At 52.9% G+C, this 25,796-nt stretch overlaps 1 protein-coding gene across 2 annotated transcripts in view; it reads right to left on the bottom strand.

Annotated features, from left to right (window-relative positions):
* The window catches only part of SLC4A3 (solute carrier family 4 member 3), a 34,846-nt gene that overhangs the window by 8,565 nt on the left and 485 nt on the right, over window positions 1-25,796 (bottom strand). The window contains exons 1-15 of one of the 2 annotated variants that reach the window (XM_040561666.1): window positions 25,552-25,697; window positions 20,297-20,437; window positions 18,694-18,850; window positions 15,330-15,661; window positions 14,721-14,863; window positions 14,114-14,325; window positions 8,194-8,345; window positions 7,353-7,533; window positions 6,251-6,386; window positions 5,885-6,059; window positions 5,428-5,524; window positions 3,446-3,630; window positions 1,116-1,329; window positions 585-806; window positions 15-163 (exon numbers count right to left, since the gene is read on the bottom strand). In XM_040561666.1, coding sequence (XP_040417600.1) covers window positions 15-163; window positions 585-806; window positions 1,116-1,329; window positions 3,446-3,630; window positions 5,428-5,524; window positions 5,885-6,059; window positions 6,251-6,386; window positions 7,353-7,533; window positions 8,194-8,345; window positions 14,114-14,325; window positions 14,721-14,863; window positions 15,330-15,661; window positions 18,694-18,850; window positions 20,297-20,350 — 2,409 coding nt within the window. In that variant the 5' untranslated portion in view covers window positions 20,351-20,437; window positions 25,552-25,697. Of the gene's footprint in view, window positions 1-14; window positions 164-584; window positions 807-1,115; window positions 1,330-3,445; window positions 3,631-5,427; window positions 5,525-5,884; window positions 6,060-6,250; window positions 6,387-7,352; window positions 7,534-8,193; window positions 8,346-14,113; window positions 14,326-14,720; window positions 14,864-15,329; window positions 15,662-18,693; window positions 18,851-20,296; window positions 20,438-25,551; window positions 25,698-25,796 lie in introns of those variants that run through there. The other variant, XM_040561667.1, reaches the window with a different exon arrangement.

The raw sequence follows: 25,796 nt of genomic DNA on the forward strand, positions 1-25,796 counted from the left end.
TGCTTCACAAGTACCTTGTAAAAAGCTTCTTCAAACACCAACAGAGGCCCTGAGAAGCCAATGACCAGGAGTGGCTGGGCTCCAAGCAGGGAGAAGAGGATCCCTAAAACCGAGGTGGAGATTATCAGCTCGGAGACCCCCATAAGACCCTCAGTTTTCTCTCCTGGGAAAGAGAACAGCATGTAAGTGTTACAGACAGACACAGGCGCTGTCTCCATAGACAGGTAGTCTGTAGACTCCACGCAGAGGAGGCAGGTCCCTGTCCCACCAGTCAGAGGTCCCCTGCGTTGGGCAGGGAGTGCAGATGGAGACCAGGGAGCCTTGGGTGATGGCTCCCATTGCCTGCCTCCAGCCCTGGGCTCCTCTGGCTGGAACAGCACAGCCTGCCTGGAGAGCGCTCAGAGAGGGGCAGTGAGCTGAGGCTGGAGAGGCCGAGCAGCAGCAAGGGGACAAGGCAGCGGCCACAGCGCAGCACCGCTGCGCTCCCTCAGCAAGCGGCACCGAAGCCCACCCCAGCACAGCATCACACAGACACAGCCAGTGTTCCAGCGTGCAAAGAGCAGACCAGAAAGCAGGCCCATTACCTAGGAGTCCCCCGAAGGTGATGGCAGGAGAGAGAGCAGCAAAGTAGATGAAGAGAACGGCCGCGAGACACTGGCTGTGCAAGGCGTCTCTGATGTCACTGAGGTATTTGGGGTACCTGCGCTTTATGTCCCGAACCAGACCTCCAAAAAATATTCCAGTCCGCTTCAAAGGGTCGTCCTCAGCTTCCTCCTCCTCTTCCTCAGCTTTCACTTCACACAGCTCTGGAGGTGCATGGAGGGCAGGGCTTGAGCGAGGGAATTCAGGGCCACCCTTGGGCTGCCCCACGGAGACCTTTCTCCTGCAGTGCTAACCTGGTGGGCCCCCCAGGACTGCACATCCCACCGCCTCCAGCTGCCCCAGCCACTATCCTGCCTCCCCTTGCCCCCCCTCTCTGCTGCCCCCCACCAATGCTGCCCACTGCTGGAGCCAGGCCCCGCTCACCCCTCTGCCAGGCTCTGTGAGGGGAGGGCCCACTGGGGCACGGAGGGCACTAGGCACAAACTCTTTTGCCCAAATTTGAGTGGAGAGACCTTTGGCTTCCTGGACATCCCCCTCTTTCATGGACTTCTGCTCCCTCTCCTTCCTCTTCCTTAGCAGCAACTTCTGGAAGGTGGCAATGGATTTGAGCAAGTCTTTCCCCTCCACCTCTGACGGGGGGATGACAATGCTGCAGTCCAAGAACTCATTGATTGCGTTGAGGAGGTCTTGACGGTCATCTGCCATGTATGCAGCCTCATGGAAGTGCTGAGGGGGCAGAGAAAAGAAGAAAGGGAGAAGGCTTAGACCAGGACTGCACTCAGCTATCTACAGACTGGAATCACAATGCTTGCTGTGACCCTTCAGTAACATCCCAGTCCCTCCACCCACTATTGTTTCACTACTGCCACTCTGTGACCCACACTGCTGAATACGTTTTCCCACTGCTCCTTCACCTAATGCCACTTCCCTATATATCCCCCCTTCCCTATAAAACTGTCTCAGTGACCTCCTTGCTTTCCCCCCACCCCCAGGCCCCACTGCTCTAGCCCATCTCTGGTAGCTACGTGTTCCACCAGACCACAGGGCTCCCCTCCTGTGACCTCTCCATCAAACAACATCAGATCTGCACTTCCCAGCTATCATGGTGCCTCTTTCCCTAGCTTAGCTGCTTTACTTTGCCAGCCTGTGACAGTGTTTACTCCAGACCACTTGCTGTATCGGGCCAAATCCTCCTCCTTACAAGCTCTGTGTGCCATCTCTTAGTCCTGCAGGGCTCCAGTGCAGAGCCCAGCTCAGTAATATTTCAGAAGCCCCACACCACAGAGATGAAATATGTCAGGTGTCTCCTGTCCCTGCAGCTCAAAATTAGGACTACGCAACAGATAGATGTCCTTTTAGTCTGAACCTAGTTTTGAGGGACAAGCTGGTGGAGTCCTAACATACTGCAGATAAAGTATGAACCAAGAAGCAGAGTGTGAGACATGTAAGCGAGGAGCAAGCATAAGAGACTCTTGGGAGACTTTGACATAAAGATATAAAATATGGGAGAGGAAGGCAAAATGGGAGTCTACAGCATGAGGGAAGCTGTGCAGGTGAAACCAGACAGAAAAAAATGGAGATGCTCCTGACAGCAAGGACGAGATGACAAGGAAGGTCTCTGAGGAGACCATGAGGGGACAGCACTACTACAGGTAGTAGGGGAGCTGGCTGGCAACTGGGCAGAAGTGCTGCATTGCCTCCTGAATATCGCTGCAGTGAAAGGGCTAGAAGAAGATGAACAAGTGAGCAGCCTGTCTGTAAAGCAGGTAGGCGACAGCTAAGGTCTCTGCAGTACACAGACTCCCTGGAGCCACAGCTTCCAGCTGTAAATGATACCGTTCTCTCTTCACGGCGCCAGCCACCAAGAAACCTTGCTACAGCCAGCCTCAGCTGCAGCAGCTGACTCCCCTGCTCCAGCAACAGAGCAGCAGGGCTCAGATGAGGAGATCAGCCTACAAACACAGCATTGAAGCTGGAATATGGCAGCTCACCTCTTCTGGCTCTAAGCATGGTCTCAGCTGACTCCTGGGGAGGGATTTTTCAGCTGGGGGCCCTTGTTGCCCACAACCCACCTGCTCTGAGTGGACCTTTCAGTCCCCATTTCAGGGAGAGGTCTGCACTGATGCCAGGAATGGCAGTTTGTTATTTGGTTAAAGTTGCATGGCACCAGCCAGAAAGACCCTGTGAACCTCTGATTCTCCTGTCTTGGATGTATGCAGCAGGTGCTCAGATTATCTTTTCTTTGTCTTTAATTCCTTACCAAGATAATAAATTTCAGTTTCCTGCCATCTAGCCAGATGGGGAACTTCTAGCCGTGTCTGTGCCTGGCAGGAAAACCTTTCCGCCTCCTCATCTCTCCTGCATTGATGTGCTCCTCTGCACGGACGCCGCAGCCATGGGACTTAGAAAGCTTTGGCAAAACTCTTGATGAACAGTTCCCAGGCACTGCTAGGCCTTCTTTTCAGTGTCGCCTGGGCCAGATGTCATGGTCACATACACCACTCAGCCTCCCCTCCTCTGTTTGTGAAACGTGAACTGAACACAACTCTTCTAACCTTGGGCAGCCCTTTGCTCCTGCTTTTATGTATACCCCCCTTTCTTCACCTCCCAGCCTCGCACGCTCTGTCCCAACCAAACATCTACCCTACTCTTCCCTCTGTACTGGAGCATCCTACCTTGGTTTAGCCAGGCTGCTCTTAAAAATGCTAGCTGCTCAGGCCTGTCTTTCCCACCCGGGCCTTTGCACAGCATCTCAGCAGCACTCCTGTCCCAGGACTGACTTCTGAGGAACTACTGAAGCTCCCTTGCATTGTGTCAGCGTTGCCGCTGGTCAGCTCCTCACCTTGTCAGACATGAGGGTGGAGATCGACCGGCCAATTTCATGGTAATCCATGTTGGCCTGGCTCGGTCCCAGCAGCACAAAGATGAATCTGACAGGGATTGGGACCTCCAAGACAGATTCCAGGAAGACGGCCTCATTTAGTCGGACAAAGGCCATAGTTGGCTGCTCCAGGAACTGCACACAACCTACCAGGAGGCAATGTTTTGAGCATAGTTAATCATTGGGGTGAGCTGTACTGGGCTGCCTTGAACAGTGGAAACAGCAATGTAGGAGGTTCCCACGAGCCCTGTAGTTCCGTACTTGTTTCCAGACCACTGAAAGGACACCAAGCTTCATGCTGAGGACTGCTCAAAGTCCCTTGTTCACTGATCGTTCCCCAGCAATGCTACTTACTCTTTTTAGCTCTCCCAGTTAGCACATACTCAATCTCTTACACATGGGCTCTACTTACATTATAAGGGGCTGATTTTAAATCAGAAGGTTGTTTTCCACTAAGCCGCTGCCTTATGGAAGGAAGCCTCTTACATGTTGGCAGTTAGTTTTATCACACAAACTTCTAATTTCATCAAAGAATGAAATCAGGTTTGCTTGACATGACCTATTTCCCATAAACCTCACTGCTTGGCAATAATTACATTCTTATCCTTTAGCTCTTTATTAATTGAATCCCATATTAGCTCTGCCATTATTTTGGCCGAGAGGGACGTCAGGTTAAACAACCTATAGGTATTGGATCACCGTACTTCGTTTCTTGAGCACTGACACCGTTAGCTTTATTCTGTTTTTCTCATGTGTTCCCTGCATTCCTAGACCTTTTTCGGATGAAAAATGAGCCAGTTCTCTAAAGACTCATAGGTACAAATTACAGTTTGTTTGACGATGTCCGCATCTCATGAATGTGTTTGGCAGCCTTCTCAGTACCTAACAGATTGGGAAGCAGTCCCGCATCCTCCAGCATACCAGCCGCTTCCTTCTGATACTGAACACAAATGTTTATTGAGTACTTTTATTTCTCTGGCATTATTACTGATCTTTCTGCCATCTGCGTCCAGCAAAGAGCTGTGTTCTGTGTTAGACTTGCAAATCTGGGCCATCTCAACAGCCGTGAGAATCCCAAGATACAGAAATGACCAGTGTGTAGTTATCTGAGTATTCAAAGTGCATTTATCAAATGGATCTGGCCTCATCATGGTTTAGCATCAGCTTGGTTAAGCAGCCAAATCTCTTTGCCCAAGTTTTCTATCTCCTAGACAGGCAATGACATTTACTTTGCTCGTAGCATAGTTCTGTTTGCTCAGATGTTAATGCCAGCAAAGTGCTGAAGAGGACTTCTCTTGTGGTCAGAAGGCACTAAACGCACTGATGCTCGAGGCTGCCTGCCCACAGCCCTCAATTGTATAGAGAAATATCTCTAGGCAGTGACATGGCCGATACCAGAGGCCTTGCCAGCTGCTGGGCCCTGCTCCCAAAAACTCCAAGCTCCTCGGCACACACAGCCAACAACCAAAACTAGCCGGGGGCAGGACCTAGGTGCTGGCAAGGTGTAATGGGCTAGCCAGGCTGGGGGCAGCAATGGTCAGAGAACAACACAAAGCCCTACAGCAGTGCTGGCAATCAGTCCCTTGGGCACCGTTTATCCACTTCTGAGCTGCAAAATGGGATGTTTTGGTGAGGTGGCTAAACTTTCTCCTCTAAGCTGGGCACCAGTCCCCGACAGCAGAGTCTATCAACCTCTTCACGTTCAGTACTTCTTAATTTTAGAAAAAAACTACCCAGTCACCCTTTACATTTACTACTAACAAACAAAATGTGCATTATCTCTACAGAAGAGAGCGTACAAGGCTCCCTTCTCACTTAAACTTTGGGAACATGTACTAGATGTCTAAATACACCTCAGGAGGGAGAACACCCACAGCTGGGCCCACATCAGGATCTGAACTGGTCTCTTTTGGTGTCAGGGGAGTCCACTTGTTGCCTCTTACCCACGAGGACCACTGTGGCCTCTGCATCTTCAGGAATCTTCTCCATCAGCTTCAGGTATTTACGGTGCCCCTCAGAGTTATGGAGATGTAGGTTTTTCTGCCAGGGGAGAACACAAACAAGTAAGTACTGTGCCCTTGTGCCTTGGTTTCCCTACACTAGTGAGGCATCCTTGCAGTGAAAGGTCATCCTGCAAACACCAGGGCTGTTGCTGCCATCGCAAGCTCCAGCAGACATTCACATGCAGCGTGAGGCTATAATTAGGTCCCAAAATCATAACGCAGTGACCTGATTTCCAGCACTCCAGGTGATCTAGGGGATCTCAGCCCTTGCAATGATGAGGCATCCCGTGACGGAGCCCAGAAGTGGGCATCAAGAGTTGCTGTGTGCCATCACAGGCCAAAGGGTGACCTTAGGGTGTGTTTGGAAAAGAGTGGTAACCCCTCACATCGCTCTTACCTCTTTGCACTCCGTCTCGTGGGCCTTGGGGTCAGCCATCTCTATGCGCTCCTCCCCCATGAGGGGCACGCAGGTGTCCGTGGTGTGGTTGTGGTGGTGGTTCCCCACAATGGAGTTCATGCTGGAGCTGGAGTGGTTCCTTGGAAAGAAGCCCTCTTTCTCATCATTTGGATGGCTGGGAGATGGAGTGGCACAGCCTCATTTTCTTGCTCTAGATAGTCTCCCTGCCCTATCCCACCACCTGCCCCACCATGGCAGTGATGCAGTTATCTGAGGTACAGCCAGATCCTTGCCAGCCTCCCTTGCTGCCTGGGGCTTGCAGACAAGCCTTGAGCCTCCCGCAGCCCCTGTCTGTGTCTCACCCACCTGTGCTTGAGCAGCAGGGCACGCAGCACGTTGGCTCGGTCCTCCGCTCTGATCTGGTCAGAGATGATCATGGTCTCCACCATGAGGTGAGCGATGCCAGGCAGTGTGGTCTGCTCCAGGTCGAGAAGGACGGCGCCTGCCAGCAGGAGGGGAAGAGCCCTGCTCCTAGTGTGCAGCACTCCCTGCTGCACACGTGCTCTGGGAACACAGCAATCCCACAACAGCCCCACCAGCACCCCGCCCTCCTCCCACTGGAAGCACCTCTCAGCCCTTCTTGCTTCCCCTCTGCAGCCAGTCTCGGTGCCCGCACACAGGGCAGGGGCCTCAGACCAGCCAACTGCTGGGAAGCCTTTCTCCAGGGCAATTTTGGTCTGTGCTCTTGAGAAACGTGTGTTTGTGGGGACACCAGGAGCCAGGCTTTGTTTGGGGTACAGATTTTAATGCTCCCAGCTGAAAAATGCCCCAAGCCTAAGTGTCCCATGTCCTCCATGTAAACCTTTGTCCCAACAGAAACCACAAGCTTCTGTCTTGGCATGCTGACAGCTTTCAGAAAAACTTGCCTCCCCATCACCTGTGGGATGTGAGCACTTCTCACTAAAATAGCACAAACACCATGTCAATATACAAACAGCAAGACATCCCACTCAGTGGGATGTATGCGTGCAGCAGACTGCATGGGCTCTGACTCCAGACTCTCATCCCAAGGGGATCTGTCTCTGCTCTCCAGGGAGAAAGTGTCTCCCTTCAGTGAATTACCCAGGCCCAGAAGGACTGGAAGCTCTGTAGCTCCCTCTCATCCACCCTGACAGGCCTTGCCTTCTCACACAGAAGATCTCCAGCCCAGACACAGCTGGGTGTCGCAGCTGCCACGTGCCTGAGAGCAGCAAAGCAGAGCAAGGAACCAACATGGACATCCTTGGGCTACCCTGGAAAATGGGGTGCAGGGCTGTCTGTCTCCCCACACCCTACAAGGAGCATGGACAGAGACACTGCTGGCATGTCTTCAGTAAGTGGCCAAACAGCAACAGAAGCTGCCCAGCACAGCCTGTCCCTGAGCAATACACAAACCCTGGCTGGTGGCACAAAGCAGTTCCTGACTCACCATGGGCAATTGTCTTCCTGAGCTCCAGCAGGCTGCGGAAGGACAGTGAAGCCACATGGGGTTTCCCCCACCTTGCTGTATCCTCCTCCACATCCTCCTCAAACTTGATCCAGCGGGCTGTCTCCCTCCAGTGCATCTCCTGGTTCTTATCCACCACCAGTTCGTTCAGCTCCACAAAAACCTAGCAGGAATTACAGCAAGGATGTGAGACTTCCCCTGATGCAGAGAGTTCTATGAGCCGTATGTGGAAAGCCTCAGCTTTGTCCTCAGTGCGCTACTTGGTCTATAGCAATGCCTGGGTAAACCTGCCTTAGTTAACCAGAGGGCTGGTGAACAGAAACAGACAGGACAAATATCACTGGCAGCAGGGCAGGAGCTTCCATCAGCACATGGAGCAGCAGAAAGCTTCAATTTAGATGACACAGGCAGAGAAGAGAGAAAGAGGCAAACCTGGATCCCTCTCTACCGAAACAAACATCTTTTTCCTTTGCCTGCTTCTTGGCTAGAATAAGTTTCCCCCCAAGGTTTCCTACACTAACTTTCTTACCAGAGGTGGTGAAATCACTGTGCTGCCGACTTCCAAAACAGCACTATCATTTCTCTGGCTTTTTTAATATGTCTTTCCTAAAGTTGAAGCTCTGTGATTTCAGAGAAATCTCAACTTCTATTGAAAAAGTACTTGTTCAGCCCTCATGACAATGGATAAGAGCTTGAAATGTCACTCCCAAGGCCATGTAAAAAATTAATTATATTGAAACCACATTTATCACTTTATAAAATGCCTGTTTCTCATCCTGATTTATGGCTTCTGAACAAGTGTGGGAGGACAGCACATGGATACCTCATGAGGCTTTCTATCCAACTTCTTCTTCTTCTTCTTTTTCTTGACAGATGGGGTTGATGCTAATTTTTTGCTTGTCCTGGTGATCTGGCTCCGAGACGGTTTCTTCATCAGATGCCTCCTCACACCAGGGTTATCTTCAAAACGGTGGCCTGAATGCAAGGGAAAGGAGAAAAGACCACCGGTGTGTCTAGTGGAAACGCACTGTTTGGCACAGAACCACATCCCAGCCCGCCCTTCTCCCGTTAGATTACACTAGCAAAGCCCTGGCAGCTGGAGCACTCACCATCACCCTCCAGACCTTTGAAGATCTTTCCTGTCTCACCTGCCTACTTCTAGCTGTTCCTGATGTCTAAGAGCTAATGCCTTCAGAAGAAGGTTTCCTCCCAGGCTGCGCGTATGCTGAAGCTTCACTGCAAAAGCTTATTCACAGTACCTGAATGAGTGGTGGGCGAACCCTCCCCATACCGCCCCAACAAAAAGCAGTCTGAAGCCTTGCCCGCACAGCTCTGCACCCCGACAGCACAGGCAGGCAGCTGGCTGGGGCTCATTTCTCCCCCTGGAGAAAGGCTTGGTGCTCAGCAAGCATAAAGGGAAGCTCAGCAAGCAGTGAAAGGGAAGGATATTTAGCTGCTGGTCTGGGAGACGCATAGAAATATCAATGGCCGTTTTATTTAATTGTGTGGTAAGACTGCAGTGTAACAGAGCAGACCTGGGACTGGCATGTAGGCTGTGCAACCAACTCCAGCTATCACCGTTTCTAGACGATCCATGGTGGTGCTGCAGTGCCCCTTGAAAGGTCTGTGTTACAGAATCACAGCCTCCTGAAGCCTCCAGAGAGGCTGCATTTACAGCCCCACCACCAAAGTACACCAGTGCTATTAGCTAGCCAGCGCTCACCAAGACCTCGCCAGCCCCATTTGCAATGCCAGAGAAACAGCACCTGGGCAAGAGAGAGCAAGTGTATCTTCCTCAGCACATACAGACCGCGAGCTCTCTGGGCATGAGAGGTAGTGAAAAGCATTGGGCTTGAAGGCCACATGCTCTCCTTGACGTTGCAGGAAGATATCTGTGCATCTATGGCATGGAAAGAAACAGCCCAGCACCAGGCCAGGCCTAACATGGCTTTGCTTCTTGGAAATCTGGGTTGCTAAATTAAATATAAAATGAATCAATAGTGAGCCTCAGGGGATTTTCACCCACTGGCTGCCCTGCTGATGCAAGTCCTGCTGTCAGCTGGACTCCTCCCTGCTCCACTTACTGCACTGCAATGTCAATAGGAGCCAGTAACCACCCGCTGATACAAACGTTTGTGGGAGCTGTGTGTGGGGGGCTTCCTCAGACTTTTGCATAGATTTCGCAGTTCCTGCATGCTCCGCAGCCACTTCTCCCAAATGAATGTCAAGTTCAAGTGAGAGCCTGAAGCCTGGGGTCCTTACTCAGGATACAGTCTTGGACTGACATCCAAGGGCGATGTTCCCAGAGAATACCTCTTGCCTCTTTGCTTGAAGCCAAATTCCCCAGGGCAGCTTTATCTCACCAAGTACAGCTCTTGCCATAGCTAGCTCCACTAGCTCCCCATGAGCAGAGCACGAGACAGTGACAGTGTCTGAGGACAGTTTATGGAGCATGATTCCTACTCTACACTCCAACACGCTCCACTACAACAGCCTGGTGTGTCACCCTCCCACACAGCTTCTCCCACAGTCTCTTCCAGAAGATCATCTTGCCACGTTGGCTTCCATCAGTCAGATTTCTCGGGCTGACCAAGTATCTTTTCCTCCAGATAAATCTGAAGATGACAAATGTTACTTTCCACTGGTTAAAGTCTTCCTCCAGAATCAGTCCTAGCCAGTCCATCTCAGCAGAATGCCGTCAACCCATGTGTTAGCTCCCACTTTCCTCCTTTCTTTACCCTCCATCCACAAGCAGAAAGACCAGAACGAGGCATCAGAGTTGTTGTATCAGTACTAGAGAGCAACTTGCTAACCGAGCATCACAGCAAGGGTGAACATTTCCTATTTGCCTCAATGGCAAGCTATAGCATCACCTCTAGGAAGAAGAGATTGAAACCCAATCTCTTGGAATATTTAAAGTTAGACTAAACAAAATGCTACTCAACATATAAAAAGTCACATATATCAACACATAAAAACCCCTGTGCTGGCTTCTGGAAACAGCTGTTGCCCTTGCCACAGCTTTCCCAGTTTTAGCTGGAGTGGGACAGTACGTTTGTGAGTAAATATGAATATATAGAGACACACAAACACCACCAGCCCCGAAGTATGTACATGCATGTGGGATGTGTGTTACAACTATACGGCCAAGTGTGCGCAGACATGTAGCAGAGCATGTGTAAGTGGGAAGGTGAAGGCAGAGACAGGACATACCTGTGCAGACACACACAAGTATGTGAGGATGAGACTGGGCCACGCCTGTTGTGTCTACAGAATACCTGTGTCACTGTGAAAAGGAAGGTAAGTAAGACACGAGAGGAGCTAAGAAGATGCAAGCTCTCTGTGCCTCAGTTACCAGCCAGCATCAGAGAAAGAACAAACCCGCAACCTGCCATGCATCTCTGGAGGCTGTGACAAGAGGCGTACCAGCAGTCCTGAATGGGGGCCTGGGACTAAGAATGAGCTCTGTGGACCCGCAACTACAACATAGAGAGCAGGAGCAAGACAACTTTCCTGGCTGCTGTTTGCACACATACTCAGCCAAGACAGCATGTACTTTTTTACCTCACACAGACCAACCAAGGCAGAAATAGCAGACCGAAGGCCTGTCACTTCTCCATCATTCAGATGTCAGCACGCACTGCATAGTGGAAAAGCACGAATAAAGCAGATACTAGGGAAATGCAATACAGAATCCCTGGATGGCTTGGCACAGAACGCTAGTCTGTCCTGGATGGTGCTGAGTTCAACATAACAGAGCCAGCTGGACCCCAGCTAATCCTTGTTACCACCCAGGTGTCCCTGAATAGTGTCCCCATGCTCCAGTCACTAAAAGGAGTATAAAGAGACCGGCTCAGGTCCAACAAGGACTCTGCTCTGCAGAATCTATTCCTCCTCGATCGAAGATGATCCTCCAAGAGCTACTGCCATGTAGCAAGTAGATGAGCACGCGGCACTAGCTGGACATGAGCTGCCTCTGTACAGACCTGACACTGTTGTCTCTGCCATCTCTGTCTCTGCCGTATCTCTGCGGGATTAATTCACAGTGTGGATTTATTGTGCAGAAATAATTAAGAGTTGACTGGACAGTACATCCTATTTCAAGCACCTGCAGCATTAGCTGTAGCAATCAATGAATGTGTTAACTGCTAGCAAGCCAAATATCCCCCCTTCATAAGTGATGCATATCACACCTTCTAGAAGCAATCTGCCCCTTCCAACTTCCCAAGAGCTGCCATTGCTTCTTGGGTGAAATTGGGGCAATTTCTCACACTTTTAATGCATAGGTTGCTCGGCCTGGGACAGCTGACAGTGACAATTTGCTCCAGGTTTGTTTTGAACTTTGCTCCTATTAAATTGTCTGTGACTTTACAGTAACAAGTATCAGACCTAGCCAGAAGCAAATCCCCACTTGCTGGTCCCTGTACAAGCACACAGCCAGACGTTTCCTCCCCAGAGGCTGCATGGTTTATAAGGATGGACTAGCTGAAACAGAGAAAATGATGCTGGGACTGGGAGGAATGGGGAGTTAAATGTTTTGCCTAAGATCATAATGGCATGCTGTGGCAGAGCCAGAAACTGAACCAAGCCTCCTGAGTCTGTGTTGCACTCTGCCTCCCCACTCCTGCTTGCAAAGCCTGCAAGCGAGCTAGTTCTGGGGCCACGTCACCTTCCCTTGCGTGCTTGTACAATGCCTTGAAAAATCAGAACACTATCTAGATGAGGACATTTGGGCAGCTGCCACAGAGCTACGACTATGAATAGTGTCACTCCCAAAGCGACACGCAAAGCCACCTTTCAACTGTGAGTGACCACCGCCTGCTGAGAAGAGAAAGGAGAAGAAAGGTGGGAGTGAGGCTCTGGTTCCTGTGCAGTCCCTGGGATGGCTCAGAGAGCCAGTTTTTCACAAGGGCTGCACGGGCAAGGAAACAGATGCAGAGAATAGAAAGGTGCTCTTTGCTCTAGGGATTCCTATTCTCTCCTTCCCTGCTTTTCTCGCTCTCGCTTCCTTCCTCTTTTCCCCTTTCCAGGCACCCCAGCCAGCCTGCCACTAGCTGATTTCACAAACAACGCTCAAGCCTGCAGACACAGGGACTAGTTTATGTCCTCCTCAGTGCAGAGCTGAGAACCTGATACCTACTGCTTCTGTTGGATCTGTGGCCCAGCTCAAATTCCAGCAAAGAGCAACAGCTCATTGTCACTCTGTGCCACAGATGGAAGGAAAATTTCTCTGTTCTTATACATGCCTTGGAGCAGCAGCTTTTCCTCTGGCCACAGCATGGGCTACATCCCGATAAGCACAAACTAAAGATGCAGCTGCCTCCAGAACTACTTGAGCAAGACACACACAGGGAAGCACCTCAACACTACGAAATGGATCTGTACGGACCTCAGACAGACACACAGACAGCTCCTCCAGCATCCCCAGGCACAGGGTTGCATGCAGCGGGGCGGACAATCCCTTCTCTAAACTAGGAGACAAACCTGACACAGAGGGGGCAGCAGACAGCAAACACAGGGTGGGGGATATTTAGATTGGGGCTCTGATCTACAGCTGCAACCGGGGGTCACTGCTCTGGTACTTACAGGTGGGCTCCCCGCCTGGGTAGCCCAGATGGTTTCTGATGGCCTCCCATAAATCATAGTCTTCAAAATTGAAGGCAAATTCATCAAAGTCTTCATAGCCGAGCGAGTTGCGAATGCAGGTACTCATTGCTACCTCAGGGCTGCTGCCCCCTTCCGATTCCCTCGCTGCCTCCTCTCCCTCCTGAAGGGTTGTCATTTTGTCCTTGCGAAGGTCAGGGGTCAGGCGCCATGAGCCACTCACCTTCAGAGGAGGGGCCGGGGTAGCCAGGCTGAAGTGCAGAAAGCAAGCTGCCCCGGGAGGGCTTCACCGGAGCCCTGGGGCCAGCCCCGGTGCCTCGCTCGCCTGGGCACGGGGCATGAAGGTGCTGGCTGCAGCAGCCCCTGGCGACTGAGGAGGTCCTGGAAAGGACGGTTCCACCCAGGGATGTTCCTGTGGGGGCTGCCCCACCGACTCCTCGGGAGCGGGATCCTCGCTCTGCCGCGGGGTCTCTCGCTGGATGCCCAGGGACGCGCTGCCCGTGGCCCAGGGACAGCCCGGCTCCGCATGCAGCTCCGCTTCTCTCCCTCACTCCCCTCGGGTGTCTCCCTCCCTCTCCAGCCTGCAGAGCAACCTATTGAATTCTCCATGTCCTCAGGCCCGGAGCGTGCATTTCCATGACGTCTCTGCTGTCTGCCCTCACTCGCGCACGGGGGACAGTCCCCTCGGAGGCGCTTCGGAAGGGGCAGCTGCCTCTCGGCGAGCAGCGCGGAGGAGAGGGGAGGCTCCTCACATCGGGTGTCTGCCGTGTGAGAGCTGGCGTGGCACACGGAGGGCTGGTAACTGGGAAAGTGTGTCAGGGAAGGAGAGAGCTGGGTCTCAGGGAAGCACAGGGAGCCCTGAAACGGAGAGGGCAGCGGGGTGGGTGGAGGAGGGCCGGCACCTGTGGCTTGGGTGGGAGGAGAGGTGCTGGGCTCACATGGAAACATGGGGACTGGTGCTCAGGGTGCTCCCGAAACTGATAGAGAGGAGTCAGAGCCAGAAAAGCAGGGGCTGAGGAACAGGGAGATGAGGACCAGGTCCTCGGGGAAGGCTGATGACCACGCCTGGAGCTGTTAGGGAAGAGGGCAAAGCAGAGAGATGCAAGGAACACGTGCACTATAGTACCACAGAGCCTCACTTTTCATGCCGTCCAAGTCAGCAGATGCCAGCATCTGGGCCTCAGCCTCATCTGTGGGGACACGCTGGTACGCTGCGCTCTCCAGCGTGGTCATGCTGCCGATGCACATTCTCTCCTTCAAGTCGTAGGTAACTCGTTGTCCACTTGCCACCTGGCCCCAGGGCTTGCGCTTCTCCCACCCTCGGGACAGACGTTCCCGAGGCCCAGGGAGGCTGTAGGGAGCAAAGAGACTGATGGTAGCAAATAGGGGGGTGGCGACAGGCTCTGCCCCTTCGCAGGGGATGAGGACCTCGTGGTCCTCAGCTCAGTTTCCCAGCTTGCAGGTCAGCATGAGCTAACTGGGAGGAAGAATACTCCACGTGCACAGCCCAGTGCCCCTAAACCCACATCCTGGGGATCCCACGGGCCCAAGGGGGTCCCAGAAAGCGACCATCCTGCTGGGGAGCAGCACTGTTGCTGCGGCCACTGAGCCATGGGGCCCCTCTGGTTCAGCAGGAGAGCGGAGGCTGGGCACAGCCACACACCTCCCCGTGCTACCCCAGGGGCAGGGCAGGGCAGTGACCCCCCAGACTGGAGGGTGGCAGCAGCTCAGCACCCGCTCTCCTACCTGGGGAGGGAAGCAGAGCTCTTGTCCGGCTGCAGGTCAGTGAAGCATGGCACGGGGGACAGGACGCCACACTCCTCCTCCACGTGGAACTGCGCTGGGGCCAGAGCGCTGCCAGACTCATCCTCATCGCTGCCGATGGTGAACTGCAGAGACGACAGCCCTGAGAGCACGAGCCAGGCCAGGCAGCCCTTGGCACAGTCCTTGGCACACAGATCCTCCCCGTGTCCCCACAGACTAGTAAAGGCCACTCCAACGTCCCCCATGTGCCCCATACACCCTGGGACTGGCCATATGAAGCCCCCCCATCTGATACACCCCGGGAACAGACACACTGATCTTCCCCCACGTCTTACACCCCCAAAATTGTCATGCACACCCTCCCCATCACCCACCCTGGGCAACGGCTTACCTGTCATTGTCCCCTGGTGCCCATCTCTGCTAGGCAGGGACAGCACCACTCTTCCCACAATATTCCACAGCTTTGAGGCTCTCCTCTACAAACTCTTCCACTCAAACAGCTCACTCCCTTGACCACACACCCTTTATTGACCTGCCCTCCACATCCCCCAGCCTCCCACACCCACCCAGGCAGGGATGCCCTAGCCTTGCCTTTGGTTTGCTTGGGGGCTCCAGCTTAGGGGACGTGTCCTTCCCACGAGCTTCGCCCTCAGACTCTGCAGAGACCTCTTTCTCCTGGGCCTCCTCTGCCTCAGACTCTCCTTCTTCCTCTTCTTCCTCCTCTTCTTCCTCCTCTTCTCCCCCTTCCTCGTCCACTTCCTGGATGGTGGGGGTGACCTCTGAGGGGGGTACTGAGGTTTTCTTCTTTTTCTTTCTCCTTTTCTTCCTCCTGCTGGCACGGGGGGGCCTCTTTTGGTACTTGAGGGCAGAAGGGAGGTGAGTGGAAAGGAGATGATGGATGTGGTGCGAGGTTTGGCGGTGGACTGAGAGAGAAAAAGAGAGTCAGGGGCAGGAAGAGGCTGGGAGGAACCTGCCAGACGCCCCTCCAGGAAACAGCATGGTCTGGAGATCAAGGGCCAGGAAGGGCAAGGAGAGCCACCAGCCCGCAGGGACATAGCAAAGCTCTTTCAGTGATGTGGCAGGCTGATGCATCCAGCCCAGGGTGGCCATGGAGGCAGCCCTCATGCAGTGCCAAACCACCCCAACCCAGCTTCACCACCCTGGACAAGGCAGGACTCCCCCAGGGCTGCTGAAAGCCATTTGCACGGCTAGGCAGAGCTGCAGTGACCTGCCAGAGACTCTACCCCCTTCCTAAACATGGGGAAACACTTCTCACGTTATCAAATAAGCAGAGTTTGGGCCATTTACAAACATTTCTTTCCTGCATAGTGTTCTTTAGTTCAGTTTAAATAGATGTGCCTTATTTTACTCGCAGGCTTTGACAGGAATTACAGACCAAGTCTTTTAGTGCAGATGCAACATAAATCCGTGTCCCAGGTTCGGGGGGGCCTTGTGCCTACCAGCCCCTGAAATGCAGGTTCAGTTAGGAGGTTCTCTTTATAAACCAGGGTAAAAAACAGGGCAGAAGGACTTTTCGTCAAACTAATCTACAAAGAGAAATTCATACAGGGTTGACCTGGGTGTCGTGGGAATTACACAGCGAGAAGAAATTAATGGCATTTCTGAGCCATCACTCAAAAACAATGATAATGCACCATGCAGGGAGCAGGGTAAGCTCAGCACCTCCCTGCAAGAGATAGAAAGCCATTTCTGCCTGGTCTATCTGCAGGCACAAAGCCTCCCATAGACAGCCTGCAGGATGCACAGACCCTGGGGCTGCACCCGGAGCAGCTGAAATCACGGGGGCACCAGTCGCTTTGCAAGGGGGCTTTGCTCAGCAGCTCTTCCTGAGGAATTGTTTCCAGTCTGTTTTGATTTGGTTCCTTCCCAGCTTTCCTGTGACATGGCAGCAAAATCTGTTTATAGTGAAAACTACCTTCAAAGGACGTTTTCAATGGAAGCTGTAACCTTCTCCCTGGGAGAGCCAGGCAGGTTCATTGTTCTGGTGTCATGTTTCCTTTCCTTTGGTTTCTCAAGTCTTTTCTCCCTTGTTTCCCCCCTTGGGAACAGACGGAATATTTCACACACCCCCTTGGTTCAGCAGGAGAGCCTCGTGGCAAGATTAGAAGAGATTGGGAATGGCCATACATGCAAAATGGGAAGAGTTTGGTCTCTTTACAAACTCTTTTTCTTCCAAAGTGTTCTTTAGTTCTTTGACTTAAATGTACCCTTTAGATGTACCCTTTTCACTGGTAGGTTTTGGCATAAAGGCACTCCTGTCCTGCTATTGCACTCCCTTAGCACTGCTCTGCCTGCCACGGGTAGGGCAGGCATTAATTTCTAATGTAACAAGAAGCAAGGAAGGCCCCAACTGTGCATGTGTTGCTCCTACAGCACGAAGCTGCTGCTGAAGACACAGCCCATTCACTCCTGGATTGATTGTATAAGCCCAAGACAGAAATGTCTGCATTTCGGATCATGTTAGTAATTTCGGGCTTTGAATGTGGCAGGAAACATTTCTAAACCCAGAGAACCACTTCTATGGGCTCACAGAATACCTTCCGATGTCTAATGACCTAACCAGATCTTCCCATTTCATGAATACAAATTGCATAAAATTTCCAATAGCCAGGTTTGACAAAGTTCTAAATAACCGGGATACATCAGGATCTCAAAGGAAAACAAGCTTGATTCTGACAAAGAGAGGATACTTCTATTGAGAAAAAAACAAAACCAAAGCAAAACAGTACAAGCCTGTAGGCAAATTTTCCAAGAAGCTTCTGCCATGCATGCTCAAGCAGATCATCTGTGTACTCTGAGCCAATTCACACAGCTGTGCACACAGGCAGAGCTCCAGGCAGGTAAGTCCCACCAGCACAGTACAGGTATTCAACCCGCAGCAAAGCTATCAGCACCTTGCAGCCATGTGTGCGAGTGACTGTGTGCTTAGGTGGAAAGTGCTGTTTTAATGGAGCCTCTGTAGAGAAATGGCACAAGCAGAAAGTAGCAGCTGGGGTGCATTATAGTAGTAGACTTCTACTAGCAAACTTCTACAGCACCAATTGGAAAGGAGCGGCCAAGCAGAAACCAGCCTGGTGATGTACCAAGGACAAAATGTTCCTGAGGTTGCATCATATCACAGCTGAGTTGTAAAATAAGCAGCATCTGATTGTGGAGAGCCAGAGTCTGGGAAAATGACCCAACCATTGCTACTCATCTTCCACACAAACAGCCTGCTGACTGGGGTACTCCTCTTCCTGCCCATTACTGTTACTACTAGCTAATGCAACCAGTCTACACCAGGCAATAGCTTATGGCTGCTCTTGTGGGCACACTCATTTTACAGCCAAAGTGACTTTGACTGTTGCCATCTTCATGGAAGGGTGATTAGTGGAATAAATGTGCTGATCAGAGGATTTCAGGGGAGACGGCTACAACATTTTAAACACTCCGTTTTTATTTTTCAGTCCTTTCTTTGAGCAGATAAACCTGATGGTTTCATGGTTGCTATTTAGAAATACACAGGCATGTCTGACTGGAGCCATCTGCTTTCAGATTGGGCAGGACAGCCTGGCTTCTAGCCATGTTTGGATGTTTCTTTGCAGCCATATGGAAGAAAAATAGTTTCAGACTGGAAACTTGAGTTTGGCGGAAGTGGCTGCAGAGGTCCCTGAGACTGGGTGGGGAGGTGAGCGAGCACCCAGGCCTGGGCTATGCTGTCACCTGGGCTGGGCAGTAGCTATGCCTCCAGGGACAGGGGACACTGGTCGGGAGCAGACTGGGATGAGGGGAGCAGACTGGGATGAGGCAGTGGGCACTGGGTGTAGCACTCAGGGATTGCTCTGAAGGGAGGAAGGGTCTGCAGGGACCCCAGCACAAGGCTGCAGAGCATGTGGGGCTGAGCAAGGGTTAGCAGTGAGGGTGGAAGTGGGTACAACGGTTCAGACCTACGTACATTCAAAATCTCTCTCACTGTAGCTGCGTCTCTGCTTCTCCAGATCGCTTGATGCTGACTTGCTTATCAGGTCCCCAAATCTCTCGACTGACAAAGTCTTATCCAAGTCCTCATCGTCCTCGGCACAAGGAGAGGCTTTCTCTGCGTGATCTCTGCCCTGCACAGAAATCACCAGATAACAATCAAACACTGCAGACTTCTACAGTCCTCTGGGTCCTCATGTCCTGCAAATGGGGTTGAGCTTGCTGAAGAGCAGTGGGCGTCGCACCACAGGGCTGGGGTACAGTTACTCATTTATGGGCACAGCTCCACTGAGAGTCAAGAGTCAGAACAGATCAGCAAGCCTCTGAGCTACCAGCCGAGATGCGTAGCTTTCTTTCAGCTGGAATTTCTCTTTCCTCACACCTTACTGCTACCCTCCGGCCTTCCCTTTGCTCAGTCTGACAGCCCTCCCTCTTGAGATTTCTCTCTGGGAAACAGCATCCCTGCTCTGGTGAGGCAGCTTTTAAAGCTGCTCTTACTGTTCTGGTGAGCTGCCCTTGGGGCACTGACCACCCTGTACATCCTCCCACCCCTCCTGCAATCCCAGGGCTCCCGTGTTTCCTTTAGCATGCCTTCTTCAGGCTTTTCTGCCTGAAAAGCCTCACATTTCAAGCTGTGGGCACTCCTCTGCCTTTTGCTGGTAGAGATGCTCTGAGAAGAGCACCGCCAGGTGACTCCTGTCCTTTCTGCCTCCTGAGCAGCTGCAGCTGGTAAAATTTTCCGTCAATAGAGCCGAAATGCCAGTGCTGAGCTGTTGTGGACTCCCGTGTTTCCATGGAAACAGGAGGAGGCCCAACTGTGACAAATCTGTCTGTGCTGGGCGGAAAGAGGGAGCAAAGCGGCCTGGGCCACGTTCTGCCTCCCCCCACACCCCCCAGCTGTCCCCAGCTGTGCCCCAGCACCACCAGCCCCCTCGGCTCCCACCCCATCGCGGCCAGGCTGGGTGCTGCGGGGGCACCGAGCATCTCTGCAGGCTGGCGGGTGGGAAGGGAGCACCAGGCACTCCGCAGTGGCTGTGGTGGGGCCTGGGTAATGAAGGAGGTGTGAGGGGGAGAGGCAAGAATAAAAAAGAGCTGGGGAGTGGGATGGAGGCAGGGCCCATGGGTGAGTGGTGCCAGCTACAGCGCTCTCAGGTCTGTACCTCAGACATATCTGTGTACGTGGGGATGAGGCTGCTTCTCTGTCCACTTCAGCACGGGTGTCCCAAGCGTGGTCAAAATGGGGAGAGTCTAACTGCAAGCTGCCCAGCTCCTCCTGTGCAAGCAGGGCCTCATGGAGACCATCTCTGGAGCCACAGGCACCATGCGCTCCCAGAGGCTCCTGCCACTCGCCTACTCCACCCAACAGCATCCGAAGGCAACCTCTGGCCTTCCTGACCACAGGAGAGCAGATCTGGCCTTGTGGGCAGCCTCCGGGCACCCTTGGTGCCGACACAGCCCCAGTGAGCAGAGGCTTTGTGCTGCTGCAGCAGGCTGCCAGGACGCAGGTCCCGCACACAGCCTGACAGGAGCGCGGTTCCCGGGGCAGACACAGCACCACTGCCGCTGGATTCCCACCTCACCTGATGCAGGTCGATGAAGACTTCTCCTACGGGAGGGGACTCTCCAGCTGCCATTTTGGTTCAGGACCTAAGGGCCTGGGCAAAATATCAACCCTTCTCTTTCACCGGCAGGCACCCAGCAAACCTGGAGAGTGGCATAACCTGTGGAGAGAGGGCAGGACAAGGGAATGTGGTGGGAGACTGCCACCCACTGCCCTCAGCCCCTGTGGCCCCTAACCCAGAGAGGCCACCTTGGGAAACCTCCCCAGCACCACCAGGACAGGGCTGTCCCTCAGCACGGTGCGGTGAGGGGGTGGGAATGGCACGGACCACGCTGCTTTGGTGCCAGCTCTGCCATTTCAAGGCCATGTGAGGCCCTGACACCTCCCTGTCCTCCTCCAAACGAGCTGCTGCTCCGAGCCGTGCTGTGCAAGGGAAGGGAAGGTTTCCTGCTCAGTCACCTCTCCACCAGCACATCTGGGCAAAGCTGGAGCATGGCTGAGCAGCCGGCAAGGGTAAAATGGGAAAGGCAAAATGAGAGGGTATGCCAGCAGCAGGCAGCGGAGCGGTCCTGTGCCACGTAGCCTTAAAAATGGGCAGACCCCAAAACAGCCACGAGGAACCTCAGAAAAATCCATGCAGGCCAGAGGGATGGCACGAGGACAAACAGTTCTGCATTCATACAACAGACACAAAGCAATACATGTTATGGGGGAAGAGGCCCACACGGACTGCAGAGATGTGCACTGTCTGCACCAGCTTGGTTAAGGGACCGATAACCCTGTGGGCAGCCCAAGGGAGTGCTCAGCTCAATGTTCAATTGCAAGGCAAGAAGGCAACGAGGTTCCACAGGTCATAAGGAATGGGACTGAGAGTAACACAGAAACAGCTATAGTCATGTCATATCTACAGCAGCAGGGCAGTCTGAACTCAGCATGGGCTGCACCGTCTGCTGTCACATCAGGGAGAGCTGGAGATGGTTCAGAGACTGGCACTGGGAAGATTTGGGCCTCTGAAAACTCATCTGAACTCATGAAGACAGACAGAAGATGCACGCACATCCACAGTAGTTTGGGCAGAGGGATGGCTAAGCAAAGTGTTCTCATTTCATGGAGCAAGAAAAGGGACATTCGTTAAAACTGCAAGAGAAGAATACAAATTAATAGAAAATTGGCAAAAGAGAAGATTTTTTCATTGATGTCATTAGGGGAAAAATACTGCAAAATTAGAGGACAGCTTGGCCATCTCTCCGGGTAACAAGTCATATTTATTACAAAACTCATCTTTCAGAACAAGCTATTCTGTAGCTATGAAGCTTTGGAAGAAGTAGCAGAGGAGTGCAGGCTACAGCCTGGAGATCTGCTAAGGCATTTCTTACCATCTCATCTGAAGTACCTGGCATGGGCCCTGTTCAGGACAAGACACTAAAACAGGTGGTCTAAAGGTGACACCAGTAAGGCCACTTCATCATCCCTCCTCCTATCTTTGAAGATCTTCAGAAGGTGCTACCACAGTCTCTGCTTATCCTGCCTACCCAAAGGCACACATTTATGAAGCCAAAAAATTCTGGGGCCATCTCTAAGGCAACTTCTTGAGGAGCTAATGTCATCACTGATGAAGCATGTTCTCTTGTTCCAAGCCGTCTTCTCTCAAACCATTTTTATAAATTTAGCAGCTATCTCAGGATGCACTCATGCAAATGAACAAACTGTTGAGCAGTGCCAGAAGCGGTACAGCTACAAGTTACATGCTGCAATAGGATAGGGCTGCAAACAGCTAGAGCACGATTTTGGGGCTGCACACCCAGGCCTTGCAGGCATGAATGACAACAGTTCCTTCCTGTGGTATCAAGAGGACTCCACATGCAATGTTTGCTCAGTACTGGACAGGGAGAACAAGCATGAAAGGACCAAATTTTATTAAACGTGAGGAATACTGGAGGCACTAACACAGCTACGTGGATGGGGATAGGAGGACAATTAAAATTTATGGTGAATAACCTGAGATTTTTGCTATTCTTTTCCTCCCTTTGAATGTCACCATCTTAATTATCAGTGAAAAAGGCAAAACGTAGTGGATGAAATTCCTCAAACACACCTCACTGAAATCTACAGTAACTGAACCCTTCTGTGAGACCTGAGCAGCTCAAGAGAAATACGCTGCCAAGACAGAAGTCTAAAAAGCAAATGGAGAGTCCCAATCACAAGGAACAGAATGAAACAATGAAAATAGCCAATTCACTCTGTAGATCTGTTAAGGCTCCTACTTTAAGGTGTAATCTTCAGGTTTCCACTCTGTTTTCCAAGACAGATGAAGCAAAAGGGTTCAGAGAGAAAAAAACAGAAAAAGGAGAAAGGTCTGGAAATGAGCTGTAAGAGGAGACTGAGCTGCTTTTTTAGTAGGAGACAAGATAGAGAGAAGGGTAATACATGTCTTTTATTTCCTTTCGCTTTTAACTCAGAAAAAGGGTATCATTCCATGAAATCAAACAGCAGCAAATTTGAAACTGAAGGAAGGGAACACTTTATTACAGCGAGAAGAGCTGGCAGGTGGACCCTGGCTCTGCAGTCCCTCAGGGCCACAGCAGCGTGTGCATTAAAAAAAAAGGGCTGGGTATTTGTGAGGCACATAACATCCACATCCACAGCTGCAGCAGAGAGGACTGCCGGCAAAAACGTGCTACAAGTACTACTACTTCACGGCTTTGGAAGGTAGTTCTGGTAGTGGCAGAATCCCTAAAAACTAGCAAAATGCTAACGGTAATTTAACAAAAAAAATGCTAATACTCAGCTCCACCTCTGTGCCACTAATGTATCTTATGGGACCTCGAAAGGAAACTGCAAACTATCAGCAATGTTGAAAAACAATGTGCTTTGTTTCAGGTCGGCTGCAGGTTGGTCTGAAGCTATGCAAAGGCTCACGGGGGTATTCAAGATCGGGGTGGGAGGAAACCTGCAGACAGGAGACCTGCTGGATGCGACGAGCTCTTCTGGCGTGATCTTTGCGAAACATTAAGCTGAGTTTACAACTACAGTCTGACTGCCTAAATGAAGTTAAAAGGGTTGGAAAACTCAATGCTTAATCTCTCTTTACCCAACCAAGCGGCGTATTCTCAAACATGCTGAAAATACGTCACTCTAATGACTCTGCTGAGCAGCTAAAAGCAAGACAGCTGTACTAGCAGTAAAGCAAGGGAGCCCCTGGGACCCGTTTTGAGATTTCAGGGGGACTATGCGGTGTGCGGGGGTTTCCCCCCGTCCCCGCTCACCCTGTGGAAGTGGGAGGTGAGGTATGGCAGCCCCCAGCATGTGTTGGGATCTGAACCATACAAGGTCTCCTCTGTCCTCTTTCCATCCCAACAACGTAATAACACATTTAATGGGCACACTGAGACTACACGAGCTTTTTTTGTTCCCTATTTAACCCCCCCCCCCAAGGAAAAACCAAGCCTGCGTGCAAATGCTGCACAGATGCTCCCCCAAAGGCAGCAATCCCTTCCCAGGGCGGACGTGCTGCCCACGGGGCACGCGGCGTCCCGAAGGTGCTGAACGGCTCCCGAGAGCTGCAGCACACGCCGCGCTGTCAGGAAATCGGTTTAAGAATTGGTAACGCTACAAATCACTGCCAGCACTGAGGGGATTTTGAGGGATGCCAAAAGCCGAGCGCTGCGGTTCGTAGCGCCGATTCGGTGCGTTCCTTGGTGGCTGGCCACTAGAGGCCACTTGCCCCTTACTCTGCAGCGCCTGGTGCAACCTGTCATAGAAAGGCTGGAGAGACATCGCCTCGGATCCAGCCTGGCATTTTCTATTACCTGCAACAGAAGGAGTTCAGGGAAGAGCAACAAAAATTGCCAGTAGGCCAGGGGGATTGATTTATGAGGAAAGGTTAGGAGCTAAATTTGTCTAGCGCAAGATGGGATGACTAAGATGGGGAGGGGACGTGCCAGCAGTCTGGAAAGATCTCAAGGGTGTAAAACACAAACGAAGATGTTTTTTTTTTCAGGCGGACCCACACAAAGAGACTCAGAAATGGGTTAAAATTTAAAAGAGAAATTTAAAAAGAACATCAGGGAGAATTCTGCTAATAAGCATCACGCTGAACCACCCAGCCTGCTGGGATCGCTGCCTGGGCTGTCATGAGAAGAACATAAGACAAAAGGGGGATAAAAAACAATACGCCGAAAGAAAACTGAATGAATGATACCTTCATCCTACTCTATCTCACGCGTGTCAGGAGTACGTGATTCAGCATTCCCGCTAGAAGTAATTTTCAGCAACAGAAGCATAACGCCAGCAGGCCAGATTCGAAGGGAGGCCAGAAAAATCCACAGACTGCTGACTCGTGCGCACTCACACCTTCCTTCTCTCTCCACAAGTGCATTACCCTCGCTTGCGCCAATTCCTGCAGGGGCTCTCCCCTCCGAACGCAGCCTTCGGCACCAGTAAACACAACAGCGCTCACCCGAATCTCCGTGTCTCACACCCACCACCTAGGCTAAACGAAGGCTGGAGGAAACCGGGCAGGCACGTCCCGCGACGCCGGCAGCGAAGGGATCTCCCGAGGGCCACATGTTGCTGACGGCCTCCAGCAGGGCTCCCCCCGGTCCCCAAAGGCCACTTCACAGCAGCACGCTGATGGAGCTTTGCCATCCTGCTGACCCAGCGCGGCTCCGAGGGGCAGGGGCGAGGCGAGCAGCCCACGGTGCCCCTTGGCAGGCCGAGCCTGGGCAGGAGAGCTACAGCCGGCCATCCCACAAACGCGGGCGAGCGGAGGAACATCCCGGCTCTTCCCTAATCTGCCGGCAGCCAGGCGGGGAATCCTTTAGCCGCGGGGCGTGCGGCCGGGGAGCTGACGCTGGGAGGGGAGTAAAGCCGGCAGTGGGACGCGGGAGGGCTGGCGGGCACGGACAGAAAGCTCCGAAGGGAGCAGGGCTACGCGAGGCGCAGCGCCCGGGGGGTGGCCGGAGGGGAGCTGCCGGGACGGGCCCACGAAAGCCGAACGGGGAGCGCGCTGCGGGGCGAGACGGCGGCGCGCGGGGCAGCGGGCACGGAAACTTTCCGGGCGTGACTGAACCCGCGGGTCTGGCCGCCTGGACACACCGACGCCCCGCACAGAGCGGGGTTTGAGGGACCCAGCCTGGCGGGCAGCCGGGGCAAGCCGGCACACCCAGCCCCGCGCCCCGGTGCCTTACCGGAGGGGTAACGGCGACGGGTGCCGCAGGGCGGACACGCGGACACGCACGCACGGACGGACGGACGGCCCCGCGGGGCCCCTACCTCGCACCGCCGGAGGAGGAGGAGGAGGAGAGCCGCGCTCCGCCCGCGCCGCGCCGCGCCGTGCCGGTACCGGGCAGGCGGCGCTGCTGCCCGCCGCCCCCTTTGTGCCGCCCCCGCCTGCAGGTAGGGCTGCGGCGGCGCGGCCCCCCCCCCCCCCCGGCCGGTGGCGGCTGCGGGCGGCGGTGCCCCCCCCTCCCCTCCCCTCCCCTCCCTCCCTCCCTCCGCTGCCGGCGGCGGGGCGGCGG

Source organism: Cygnus olor, chromosome 6 (assembly GCF_009769625.2).
Source record: "Cygnus olor isolate bCygOlo1 chromosome 6, bCygOlo1.pri.v2, whole genome shotgun sequence".
Classification (NCBI taxonomy): Eukaryota; Metazoa; Chordata; class Aves; order Anseriformes; family Anatidae; genus Cygnus; species Cygnus olor.